Here is a 14,315-nt window from a genome sequence, read left to right on the forward strand (position 1 = left end):
ACTTTACAGAGAGAAATTAATCAATTGATAGGAGATTCGAACATTAATTTAATCAGAATTAAGCAACAGTTTAACTTTACTTTTGCTAATGGGGGGGGGGGGGGCATTTTATGTGATTGATAAAGAAAGCAATCTTTTTTTTGACATGTTTTTATTGAACAAATCAAAACACAGTCACAAGCAATCAAAACATTTACATTTAATCTTTATAACATTTGATGATTATTTGCTTTCAAGTCTAGTACATGGCATGAACCAAACTTGTGACATTCAAGCTTTTGCTTTTGAACTTTGCAATATTTCATACTTCCATACTATTTATCTTGTGCTATACCTGTCACATGGAATTGTTTGGATTCATTCTTCAGGAGATTAGGGAGATTCTGAGAACTGCTGTCTCAAGGAACAGCGTAAGACGTTCATTGGCTGCCAAGCGCCATGGGTTTGATGCCTGGCGTCAGGTTCTTGAGGTGCTGCTGACGTCTTTGCCTCAGGAATCCCTTGCATTGGAGATTAGGCAGAAGGTTACTGTGGATATCCTTCAAGAACTCCTTCAAAAGGTGAGAAATATTTTGTCTTTATTCACTTTTTATCATGAGCCACAATGGCCTAAATTCACAAAGGTGGATTTACCTCGGTTCTTATAGGTCCTTGAAAACTGGGGCCGTAACACAAAGCTTAGCAATGATTGTAGAACAATTTTCTACAAATGATTCCCTAGACTACAATATACAATCAATCGTGAAAATCAAGCGATAAATTGCTAACCTTTATAACCCTCATAATCATATAAAGAGGATATATTTTCCTTGTTAATGATATAAAACTATGAAGTGCAACTTAAATCCATGCCATACACAAGCAGAAAGCATTATTATTAAAACAGTTATTAAGACAAATATTTTTTTAAATTAAGAATAGATTATGTCTATTATACAACCAGGTAAACCAAGAGGACTCTGTTTCCGAGCTGACCTCACCAGTCTCCGGAGCCTTCCTTCTCCTAGCCATGACCCTCCGACAGTGCTCTATCTCAGACAATGCCCAGTCGGTAGCCAATCTCATGTCGTCACAGTATGTCAACGTCCTAGACGGGTCTATGGTGCAGACGTTGGATTCGTCGGTACTGAGTGGAGGGGATACCGATGGAAGAAGAGGAGGAGGGGTACAGATTCCAGTCGTGTCGTTGACAGCGATCCTCAAGGAACTTCTGACTTTCATACTTTCAACAGGTGAGTAGAGTTTGTAGCACCATTGACAGCGATCCTCAAAGTTCTTCTCGCTTTCATACCTTCAGGTGTTGAGGAGAGTTCTGCATTTCAATCTGAATAGTCTTAACTTATGTAGGGTTCCCAGCCCATGAGGGAAAATTATTTTACTTTTCTCCAGTCAAGGAAAAATCAGGAATTTGATTTTTAAAAAAATACCTCAAATCAGGGGAAAATACCTCGAATCAGGGAAAAATACCTCGAATGATGGAAAAATCAGGGAATTTTGATCGGCCCGAAAGTTAAAAGCATGGTAGTCAGTCAGAATTTTGTTGCATGTCAAAACAACATCCATTGAGTGACTGGTTATGGTGGTTTTCTATTGTAGCCTCTTTGACTGTAGTATAAGTACTGGTATCTGTAGCACATGACCTAAGTAAGGCCGCTAATGATTAATTAAGCTTGTGAGAAAGGGTCACCAGCCGTTCAAAAAGTCCCTTCTAAATCATGAACAGCTTTATGAAATGCCCACCTGCTTTGGTAAAGATCCTAAGAATCAATGTAAAATATACTTGGCTAAAAGGCATGCTTTTTACTAAAATGTGGCAGATAATGCACATGGGGCATTGTCAGTCATTTATAGATCAATGAGAAATCATGTTAGAACTTGTGTGTGTTAGCACCTATATGACTTTTAGTCCAACATAGCTGTTTGTAGAACTCCCTGTAATGTGTGCGAGTGAAGCTACATGTATGTCTATCAATATCTCCTTCAGGTGGTGCCCAACAGCGTGTCCGTACCAATCTCTATGGGGCTCTACTCAACTACCTTCAGATCCCACAGAAACCCAAGGAGATCCCCACCCTCCAGGCCTCGACAGCCATGAACTCGGCCATCCTAGAGGAATATCATCGGGTCATGACCGCCAACCTTGCCGTCATCCAGGAGTTTGGAGAGCCATTCTGTGAGCTGGTCTCCAGAGATGCATGTGATGGGCATGAACTGGGAAGGGTAAGGGAAGTTTATCATTATCATCATGATTATTGTCATTGTCATGGTTATCACCGTCATGGTTATCACCATCACCATTATCATCACCATCATCATAATCACCATCACCATCACCATCATCATCATCATCACCATCATCCTCATCACCATCATTATCATCACCATCACCACCATCATCATCTTCAACCACATCACCATTCATCACCATCATCATCCTCATTACTATCATCATTGTTACCATCGTCATCACCGTCACCACCACCATCATTCTCATTACCATCATCATCATCAGTATGATAATGATGATTAAAAATGGCATATATGAAGTGCTGATTATCAAGTTGCGTATTCAATGGTGCATTATATATTACCCTGGCTTCAGCTCCAGCTGCTAAAGGTGTTAAGTGCATTTAAGGAATTAATCTTGATGGGTACCTCTTTAGCGTACCCGGGTTGAGTACAGCATAATGTGGGTGTATTTCCTGCTGAAATAATTTCTGCCATGGCTTGGATTTAAGCCCATTCTCTGATAGACAGAGTCGTAACCACTGGACAGTAATCCCCTCCAAAAGATAGAACCATGTCTTTCCTGCAGGATGCTTCTATGCATCGCTAACACTCGCATTTCATGGTATACATGGCAATTTGGCTGCTGGGAAAGATATGGCAAAGAGTGATTGCAGTAATCTTATTATCATTGTGTTTATATCAAAGTTCTTTACATCAACAGACTTTGGCGTTTTCTGTCATTGATGCCATTAACTCCATTGATAGGCGAGGTCATTGGCTGAGTATTCTGATATCTAAGGGCCACTTGAGTCACTTTATTGAAGAGCTAATTCTTCACTATGTAAATGTAATTATATTCATTATTATATTTATGTTAATGTTCTTTACATCAACAGACATTGCCGTTGTTGATGCCATCAACTCCATTGATAGGCGAGGTCATTGGCTGAGTATCCTGATATCTATTGAAGAGCTACTTCTTCGCTATATAAATGCAATTATTTTTAGTATTATGTTTGTATTTATGTTCTTTACACCAACAGACATTGGCATTGTCCGTCGTTGATGCCATCAACTCCATTGACAGACGAGGCCATTGGCTGAGTATCCTGATATCCAAGGGCTACTTGAGTCACTTTATTGAAGAGCTACTTCGCATGGATCAATCGTTACAGAGCTGTCTACAACCCAACCCAGAACCCATGAAGGCACTCTACATATATGAATCTACTCTGGTAAATGTCTCTCCCTGTATTAAATTAAATTGATTCAACCAACCTCAACTTTTATGGAAATCCATGAATTTCATAGTTTTTCCTGCAGCTACTTTGCACAATGTCCTTTGTAAACAAAGAGAAGCACTGAATTTTTAAAGAAAACTATGAAAGTGTGATATACATCATATCTAGAAGATATTGTGAATAAACATGCATTTCGAGATGTTGACCTTGCTGGCTTTCCATAGTTGTGGTTCATTGTATCAATCGCAACTCTTTGTAAGATGGGGCCCTGATATTCATATTTTTACTCTTATTCTTTTCTGTAATTTCACTTTTATGTAATTATTGAAATTGTATTTCTGTATTTTCATCCTTCAATTTGTATGATTTTGTTGTCAGATAAATATTGAAAAACAATAATATTTTCATTCCTTTTGTATGACATAAGTTTAATCCCAAGAGAATGAAGGGGGTGGGTGCCTGATTTTACCATCTAGTCACTTTCTCATATAATGATTGTAGCACCTCTTGTCACAATGATATTTCCTTGATGATCAGGATCTATCTTTGTACCTTAATAATTATTTTTTGTTTGACTTACAGTCCTTATTGATGAGAGTTGCTGAGAGTGCCAACGGTGCCCAAGCATTACTACAGATGGGTCTGATGGAAAGACTAGGCCAGTGCAGGTTTATAGACCTAAGACCAGAACACCACACAATCAGGTAGCTAACTTTGTGTTTTAAAATAGAGAATTCTAATTAAATCTTATTCCAATGGATCCAATAGGAGGCAAGAGGAGTCCTCAAATAATTCCAAATAAGTCATTATTCGGTCAAGCTCCACTTTACATATCAGAATTGCCCAAACTTAAAACCCATTCACATAGTCGAAGCCTGGATAGTTACACATATCAACCTGGGCCCTGTAACACAAAGATTAGCGGTCAATCGCTCAATGAACTAACCAATTAAGATCAATGTTACATGCACATTTGGTTTAAAATACTAACCAGGAACCAATCAGAAGTGTTCTTTTACATTTTCTATTCATTGCTAATCTCTGTGTTACGGGGTCCTGATCCCCTTTCACAAAACAAGAGTCACACCTGGTGATCGTAAATTTGACAACGGCCTGTGTAATTATTGTAAATTAATTTTCGTTATTGTGTATAAATGAATGTAAAATACTACTATTCATTCATTTCCATAGAATATTAAATTTTATGCCCTACATTGATTATTCTCTATCTAAATGTTTTTTCTTTCTCTCCTCACAGTAGTCACCCAAGGTTAGTTGAAGGCATGGAAGCAATCGCTGTGGATTCTTTCCTTCCTGATGTAATGAGTCGCTATCATCAACTACTCTTCCCAGTTCTAAGGTTATGCACAGCAATTCTCACTTCCCTAGGCAGTCAACACAAGGAGGCTACCAATCAGGTGAGAGTATAGACTATTTGTATGGCTAGACAAGTGAATATTATATTACGTACACATCTTCAGAAGGCAGTTACATATAGATTATACTCTATACAATCCCTCATGTCTGCACATGCAAATCAATTTTCACTCCCTTAGGCAGTCAGCATAAGGAGGCAACCAATCAGGTGAGAGCATACACACTAAGCAAGCCTAGGCAAGTGAACATTATATCATCTGCTTGTCTTTCATGAGGCATTGGACATTGCGAACCTACAACACTGCCATCTTTGCCCCCTTGACCCAAGAATTTGTTGAGTACATTGTTTGCATTATATGGCAGCGATTACACTATTTCACTATATGTGGTAAGTTTATTCACTCAGTAAACCATCCGTTTATTCCATTTCATTCATTCTTTCAAAGGTGCTCCACTTTGTTATAGCTCACGCAGACACCTTCACTGCGATCTTACGGGAGCAGCATCAACGTCCTGAGAGAGAATCGCTTGAGGAACTTTCTCTTGTAACAGGGGTTATATGCACTGTCATGGGCGAAGGTAAGGTGTATGATAATACTTATTATAGTACGGAAGATGTTGATCATCGTGGTAGCTGAATCTGAGTAAAGAAATAATCTGTTGTCTCACGATGCGGCAAACTGAAATTGCAGTTTGCCGCATCGTGAGACAACAGATTATTTTTTTACTCAGAATACTTATTATTTACATAGCACTTTTTCCTTCTTGATATACTCAAGAAAGGAAAAGAAAAATAAACGCAAATAATGTAAAAGAACCTACTAAAATTATTCTTTTTAAAAAGCTGTGGCAATAGTAGGGTTTTTTTTTTGCATTTTAAAGCTAAGGAAAGAAGAAGAAACTGGGCATCGTGGAGTGTGCCTGTAATCCAAATTACATAAGGACATTATACAATGATGCAGAGGTTTGATCCCTTGTAACGTCTTCCCAACGCTAACGTTCAAGGCCCGACCTAAGGGCCTGTTGCATGAAAGTTTTGCCATTAAAAAAAGCTCTGGCAAACGGAAATATCCCATTGACAGTGAGACATTCAAAACTGGCAAAATATTTACCAGAGTTGTTCTTTTATGCAACAGGCCCTAGATACCTCTCTGTAAAAAAAATCAATTACACAATACACACAGTGAAAGACCATGAAGATCTTTATCTTCACTGTTCTTCACCCATCCCAGGTGAGGTAACCAACAAGAATTGATTCCTTGAAATGTTTGTGCACTTTATTAGGACTCCGGGGCAAAAGCCAGAGTAAAAATAGCCTAGTCCTTCGGAAGCGTATAGAGCAGGGGGGGGGGAATACCCAAGGGCACAGGGGATGTCGCCCCTGAGCCTCGAAAATTTGGGAAAAAAAGAGCTCAAGAAAATCCCTGTTCACTGCAATGATTAAGCTTATACAAAGTTGCAGATTTAGGCAGTAGGTTTTGAAAAGTAGCCCCAAAAATAGTGTTTTTCCTGGTATAGATATGTTGCATCATAATGTAATGAATGCTATACAAGAACTGTTTATCATTAATAGTTTTACCATCTTCATTATTATTGTTATTCTTAGTACGGAAGATGTTGATCATCGTGGTAGCTTGAATCTGAGTAAAGAATTAATCTGTTGTCTCACGATGCGGCAAAATGAAATTGCGACGTTTCGACTGCGCCTGCTAGTCTTCGTCAGGCAAGGAAGTGGACACTACGGTGAACACCACGGCGGTTCTGGCACCTACGGTATAAAAGGTGCGCGCAGCGAGTGTCCACTTCATTGCCTGACGAAGACTAGCAGGTGCAGTCGAAACGTCGCAATTTCAGTTTGCCGCATCGTGAGACAACAGATTAATTCTTCATTATTATTGTTATTCATTTCCTTACTTTTTTTTAATCGTGTTTTAGTTGACTACTTTGACCCATCTTTGTTGGAGACGAGCGTCCATGCCCAGATACCGGTCCAGACCCATCTTACCCGGCTCCATCGTCAGATCCTTGCCTTGGTACCCAGATACTGCAGCCTTGACCAGTGGCTCAAGGAGCTGAAGAGTGCTGAGGGATGGCAGAGGGGTGCAGCAGATAGACGGGGTGCGGAGGAAGAGCACAGAGCGGACGCCGAGACGGAAGGCAAAGGGATGAATGCGAGGTTGTTCTACCTCGAGATCGTGAGCCATGTGATTGGATACTGTCGAACTGTGGTCGTTCGTTCAGGTGGGTTGCTTAATGATTATAATCGTACTTGCGTACACGTATGTAGCGCTTAACACTACTTTATCAGAAGTCTCTAAGTGCCCTAACTTTATGCGGCATAATTACCATGGCTAGGAGGTGCCGTGGCCGAGTGGTCTAAGGTGCCTGGCTATACATGGAAAGTCCCGAGTTCGATTTCCGGCCAAGGAACCTATGCTCTTTTATCATGCATTCAGATAAAATGGAATGCTATATGCAAAATTGGTAACTAGGTGTGCATTTGTTTTTGAAAAATTATATTTACCCTGGCTTAGCAGAGTGGCTGTTAGGTGCATTGCATTTCATTGAATGTATTCTTGCTAAGACAGTATGAAGATAAATGACATTTGTTCTCAATGACCTTTTTGCAGGTAATAACGCTGATGAATATCAGGTCATCTTCACTCCTTCCCTTCAAGAGGCTGTAGCACGAGACTACCAAAGACTAGAAGGTAAACACATTACTTACACACATTATTATGATTTTCAGTAATCCTTTCATTCATTTCCATTGAATCTTGATCTTGATATTATTGATGTACAGGTATTGTTGATGCATGGTATGGCTATGCAACAATGCATGACATCCTTAATATCTTAACCCTAAGAAGACTAGAGGGGGCTGATTCAGCCCCCCCCCCAACATTTTTCGTGATATATCCACCGCTTGAAATTATTTTACCGCGCCGCTTTGAGACTTTTTACTTTCACGTCTCGCGCAACTTTTGAGATCAAAATTGTGACCCCCGGGTATGCGGTTCCGAAGTTACGCAACATTTTGTGAGTGCATGCAGACCCAAAATTACTCAAAAACGTGAATTTGTGTACAAATCCAATGCAAATAGTGTTTTTAGCAAAATTCAAAAATGTATCGTTATTTTTCCTTTTACTGCTTAAAATCAATTAAGTTTATCTTTTTTATGGTCAAAATAAAGTCCCCGACAATTTCCATTGAATAAACAATTAAAAAAAAAGTAAAAAAACAAGGAAATACATAAGAAATTTATAAAAAGATATAGAATACATGAAAAATAAATGTGATGTTGAAATTTTTGAAAAATAAAATTGATTAGATGCTTATCTAGAGTATGTGAAACAAAAATTAGCATTTTAGGGGCATTATTTTATTAATTAGAGCGAACTTATGATTTTACGGCTAAATTAGCATAATTAATGAGCAATGAGATTTTTCGCAGAATTTGATATAGTTTTGTATTGAATGCCATGGGTAACACGAGTGCCCACTAAAACATATGAATAGACACCAAAACCAGAGAAAAAGACCACCAAATAAAGAAGTTGTGGCCAAAACTGTGATTTTGGGGGTTTTGGCGGCCATTTTGGATTTTGGCCCGGCACACTTTTTTCTTGGACCCGAGACAAAAAATATTGTCATTTCATGTTGAGATACGGGTCGTGTGGTCCAGTGGTTAGAGCATTGGACTCATAATCGCAAGGTTGGGAGTTCGAATCCCAACTCTGCTATTGTCTCCACTTTGGTAAAAAGGCCCGAGAGTGATATCTGTCGTCTATAACGTCAGCCACGATGACTGATTAACCTAGACGTAAAATGTTTCATTGGTAATTGGTTACATACCAGCTTGGCGTTTACCAGCAAAAGGCTGTCCTGCCGAGTTCCTACGGGAGTTACCATAAACAGGAACAGAAAACATAAACAGATAAGGTAAAAGGAACACAAAAAACTGTTCCCACAGTAAAGCCAAAAATCACTCATTTATAGCCCACTCCTAATTGTAGCCACCCTTGTGGAATCTGAGAGTATATTCCACTAGGGGTTTGCTCTTGGATATAGATACTTCAGGGGAGTATGTATCAAAAAAGAATTATCCGACAGTTACCATAGTAACAGTGCTTCTCAACCAATCAAAATCAAGGAAAGTTGTCAGATCTAAATACCTGTCAGACAAAAATGTTGATGAAACGCTCCTCTGGAAGCACGTCTTATTCGCCCTTATATGGTCGTAAACAGTCTTCTTTGAGTGAATGAGAGGGCGGGCGTGAAGATAAACATATCCAAACAAACCATTCCTTGGAATGGAATATCGGTTTCACCTGTCTTTGGTAATCGCATCGTTCCAGCATAATTTGATGGACAAAAGATATAAGGATATATGATTTATCCATACCAAAATAGCCAAAGTCAGTGAAAGGCGTATTGAGGTCAATCAATTGAGCATCCGATGATGTGGCCTCCGATGGCCTTGAATTGATTCAAGCCCTGAGACCAAATAGTTATTACATGATTTATTGATGATGAAATGGGGTTAGTCCCCTTATATTTCGCCAAAAAAGCATTTAACATTACCATATCCCTATTAAAGAGAGCTTTGAACAATTTAACATTTCATTTGTAAAAAAAAAGCATACAAAATATATTCCCGTTGATTGAGAAGTGTAGTTTGGTCTAAAGACGTTAGTAAAGCATATGATGACAAGGATTGTCATATTGTATCTTGATTTTTTGTATGGTATCCTTTAATTCTCTTTGCCTCCCCCTCTCTCTTTATATCTTTGTCTTTCTTGACGTAGGATGAAGATGAAACAGAGAGGAACAAATAATGTCACAACCCTTTCTCCTAATTAATGTCCCTTTGAAAGAGATTCAATTCAGAGAAAGATTGTCGTATTGTATTTTATCTTTTGTATGGTATCCTTTAATTATATTTGCCTCTCTCTGTATATCTTTTGTCTTACATGATGTAGGGTGTATACTGTGACGATGAAACAGACACAAATATTTTCATCACAACCCTTTCTCCTAATTATTGTCCCTTAGAGATCTAATGTAGAGAAAGAAATGATGCTGAATAATGTCTGTCATCTTTAATTTTTTTCTTTTGTATGGTGTCATAGGTTTCTTACACTCTTCAAACCTTTTTTGTTTTTACGTAGCCTCGGCGATGGCTTCGCTTGATGTCAGCAAACCTCCCGGTCTTGGGGTCATCGTTAGACATCTTCATCAGTCTGCTGCTCAATTCATGGTTGCCATGGAGATGCATCAACAGTCCCTTCACAAGCTTCAGAATATTGCGGATCTGCCAGCAGAGGAATTGAAAGAGGTTTGTATCATATTGGGGGGAGGTTTTTTTTTTTGTGTTTTTCTTTCTTTTTAAGGGCCATGATTATTTTGTAATTATGTGATTAATAGATTACATGTATATCATTGATGTTATAGGGCACTGGGTTTCAAAAGACAGAACTTTGTTATTTTTTTCCTGTAAAAGAGCTCTCATTTTAACCCTATCTAGGCCGGGGTATTTTGGGAGTTCATATGGCATGGGGGCCTCCCAGGCCCCTCCCCCCTTGAGATCTCGGCCGTCGACCGCGCGATTGCGCCGAAAAATTGGCACGCAGGTTGTCTGGGATATAATGTACAAAATTGTAGAGTAATTTTTATTTCATGCGAATCATTATTACGTAATTATGCTAATTTATGCGTAATTAGTATGCAAAATCATACTTTTTCCTCTAACTCCATAAATAAACCTCAAAATGTTCTAATTGTTTAAATAGAAACTCTTTATGATGTTCTTAGCAAGTGTAAATGAAAAAATTGTGACATCAGATCAATTTCTTGTGTATTATATTGTTTTTTGCAATTTCGTATGTATTTATTTGTTTTTTTGACCTTTCGTTTTTCATTGTTTTTTCGATGAAATTCGTTGGGGACTCTTCTAAGGTCATAAACAATATAAAATACATACATTTAGGCCAGCCAAACTAAAAATAATCATACCAGGCATGAGATTTCTCCGCGGATCGGCTGATTTCCGCGGATTTTGAAATTCTAAAAAAAAAAAATTGAAAAAAGCAGGTAACCCAGGGAGCCCAGGGGCTTACATGTACCGTGTATTTGACCATACTCACGGGACTAGCGTGATTTATGGTCTAAATATTTCTCCAAATGAATTGTGAAAATAGAAATTATGCACTTACCATGATTAGGCCAAGTAAAATAAGAAAGTAGTTCATCTCGCGCATCAATTTTGGCCACCGCATGAAATTATTTGCTATTTACTATTTTCTAAAACAACCAAATTGTGTTGTTTCTCGTCCGCGCCCTCTTCCCTTTTTGATTGCAGCATCAATTTTCTTGATATTAACTATTTTTATGGCTGCTGAATAGCGAAAAAATTTCACAAGATTACTCTGGGATCTCTCTCGCAACTTCAAAAACAATTGCAAAGTCCGATATCGCCGTAATTGCAAGAAAGAAAAAAAATCTGATTTGGTTTTTTATTGGAATTTTGAAGATACCATCATAAATTAGCGAGGAAATAAAGTTTGCAAACTCGGATAAGATCACGGATTTCTTCATTTTTAGTGCATTTTCGGGGACCCCGCTTACTGAATCTGAACTAATCCGTCGCGTGCTTTGGAAATATGGCGCAGATAAATCAATTTTAATGACATAATATGTATTTCAGCATGGTTTTTGGGTGAGTGATAACGCCTGTACTTAGATGTGTGTTACGGTGATTGTCTGTGTGCTTGTGACTCTGTTGGGTGAACTGCATGTGTGCTACGATGGTGTGATTGACCGTGCTGGCGTGACGTGAATTTGTGAAATGCATTAAATTTTCTGGCGAGTTTTCTAATGTCAGCAGGCAATGCATCGAATATTCAATGAGGGATTTTATATTCAGTATTAATTGTAAAAATGAATTAAAAGCTCCCTGGGTTATGCAGCTGGCAGCTTTCTGCATGCACGTGTGTATACATTTGTTTACATTGAATACAAGTGATACGGACGTACAGCGTTTTCGAGTTGGATTATCGTGGATTTTACAAGAATTTGTAGGGTGTGTGGTGTAATTTCTTCAACTACAAAATGAAGACTGTTGAGAAGAATGACCCTCGTGTTAGTGATATTGACAAGGATGTCTCCAACAAGTTCAAATGGCAGTGGTTGGACCATGAAGTTGAGCTTGCAAAGTCAGCTACGGTGACTATATTTATCTACAAAATAACCTCTTCAAAACAGTAAAATTTGATTGTAGAATGCATCGAAATGGGGTTTTGCATACCTTAAATTCCAAAATTTTCCCAACGTTGGAAGGGGAACCCCCCTCCCACACAGCGTTCTCGCCAGAAAAAAATTCACCCATGTTGGGGACTTGTGTTACCACTCCTGGGGGGTGGGTGCGGGAGGAGGGGGTTCACCCCTCCCTTGCGGAGCGCGGAAGCGACGGCCTTTTCATCAAATAGAGACGCTAAGGAAGCCCCATTGTGGCGTATTTTTAAGCCCACACAAATGCACAGATACTTGCCGTTCAGTCCAAAGAAAGAGAAGTGCAGCTTTCCAGCTTATGAATTGTAAATATTTTCGAGAAAAAAAAGAGTCGGGGCCCTGGTCGGACCAGACATGAGAAGTCAAAGGGCTTTGTCGTGTTTCTAGATTTAGGCTGGATCTGCAAAACATGTCCGCCGCTCCGTCGATCGTCTATATAGCGCGCGCGTATCGTGCATGCACCTAGTTAGCGATCTGTGCATACATGTACGGTACAGTATACAAAATGCGCATCCAACGAGCGTCGGCGCTAGCTAGGGCCCTGCACTGATTTTCATTTGCAAGTGGTCTTAAGTTGGTGGGACTTCGGCGCAACCCAATAAATGAAGTTGATATCACTAAGATGAGTTCATGGAGTGTATTATTTTTTCGCTGAAATTTTATGCATGGTTCCACTTGGTCTCCATTTCCGCACACATGGTGTTTGAACCATGCGTATTATACACTGGCGAGAACGCTGCTCCCACACCCTCCCCAGGGGGGCCATGAAGTTCCTCTTTTTTTCAAATTTCTCTGTCTCATGCCTGTCATACATTTTTGGTTGAAAACACAATTTACATTGACTTTGTACACGAAATCAAGTTTTTGAGCAATTTTTGGTCTGGCATGCACTTACATAACGCATAACTTCCGAACCGCGTACCCGGGTGATGCAAAATTGGTCTCAAAAGTTGCGCAAGACTTGAAAGTAAAAAGTCAGCGAGCAGCAAAGTCAAAAAATTTTGCGCGGCGAAAATATCGCGCGACACCTTGAGGGGGGGGCCTCCGAGGCCCCCCGTCCTAGATAGGGTTAAGAAGCAGAGGTTAAACTTTGTAGACATGTTATTTTTATTTTGAAATTCAGATACCGCCGCCCACCAAGTGACTTTTGGTTATCCTTTTGTCAAATCGATTTTATTCACTCATGCGTGAATGAGGAATCGTCTACGTCATACCAGATGGAAGTGAAAATTCTAAGCTAAACAATGATAGTTTATTTGTCTATTTGTGATTAAGTTATGATAAATAATTTATAATCCTCTGATGATGTTTGAAGGTTTGCATGGTTGTACAAACAATTGCAGAAGTGGTTTACGGTACCACATGTGTAAATTCCTGGAAGGACTGAGATGAGGACAAGTGGATAGAAATGCAGATACAAATAGACCTGCCTGAAACATCGAGTCTACTCTCCTGCTACTACTCCATTTGCCGCCTCAGCCAGCCTTATGCGATTATAATTCTCTGTTTCTGATTTTTTGTGTGGGATGCACACTGGACATATATATATTTCTTTTTTTTTGAGGGGGGTAGAATGAATTATTGTTATCATTTCTTGTAAAAAGGAAAAAGAGCAAGAGATAGAAGAGAATTTTATTTGACTAGACCCTTTCATAATTATTGAACGCCATAATTCTTTTTTTTTGATTTAGTTGTCACATAGCAACGTAGGCTCACGATCAACCACCCAGCATCGTCTTCAATTAGCGACACGAAGGCTCACTCAAGATGTCCGTACTAGAGTCAAGGAACTCTCAATCCTTTTCTGTATCCTTTACCTGCTTCACCTGCTAATAGTACTTGGCTATAATTCCGATATTATTGAAAAAAATTTGAATATTCAATAATGGTTTTATGATTATGTGGATATATGGCGGTAACATAATATGAGCGAAATGCTGTTCTGTATTACTTTAAACCAACTACGAACTTGGTAAGTTGGAACCTAAATGCTCACTCTTCATGACCGTACTGAATTGAACATGAAAGTTCAAATGAGTAAAACAATCTTATTTGAAGTTTATGATTCTAGGAATTGTGCATTAAAAATTCTGCTATATATTAGTTAAGTCCAAATCAGCTTCAAATAGTGGCAAGACTGCTATGATGAACATAGGATTTAGACTTTGATGTTATTC

The 14,315-nt window shown here is 38.9% G+C and overlaps 1 protein-coding gene across 1 annotated transcript in view; it reads left to right on the top strand.

Annotated features, from left to right (window-relative positions):
* The window catches only part of LOC121406152 (nuclear pore complex protein Nup205-like), a 53,105-nt gene that overhangs the window by 36,052 nt on the left and 2,738 nt on the right, over window positions 1-14,315 (top strand). The window contains exons 24-34 of the mRNA XM_041597168.1: window positions 369-560; window positions 944-1,232; window positions 1,985-2,220; window positions 3,273-3,464; window positions 4,053-4,174; window positions 4,729-4,888; window positions 5,294-5,426; window positions 6,783-7,088; window positions 7,478-7,558; window positions 10,020-10,186; window positions 13,830-13,944. Of these exons, the coding sequence (XP_041453102.1) occupies window positions 369-560; window positions 944-1,232; window positions 1,985-2,220; window positions 3,273-3,464; window positions 4,053-4,174; window positions 4,729-4,888; window positions 5,294-5,426; window positions 6,783-7,088; window positions 7,478-7,558; window positions 10,020-10,186; window positions 13,830-13,944 (1,993 nt within the window). The remainder of the gene's footprint in view (window positions 1-368; window positions 561-943; window positions 1,233-1,984; window positions 2,221-3,272; window positions 3,465-4,052; window positions 4,175-4,728; window positions 4,889-5,293; window positions 5,427-6,782; window positions 7,089-7,477; window positions 7,559-10,019; window positions 10,187-13,829; window positions 13,945-14,315) is intronic.

This window comes from Lytechinus variegatus, chromosome 19 (assembly GCF_018143015.1).
Source record: "Lytechinus variegatus isolate NC3 chromosome 19, Lvar_3.0, whole genome shotgun sequence".
Classification (NCBI taxonomy): domain Eukaryota; kingdom Metazoa; phylum Echinodermata; class Echinoidea; order Temnopleuroida; family Toxopneustidae; genus Lytechinus; species Lytechinus variegatus.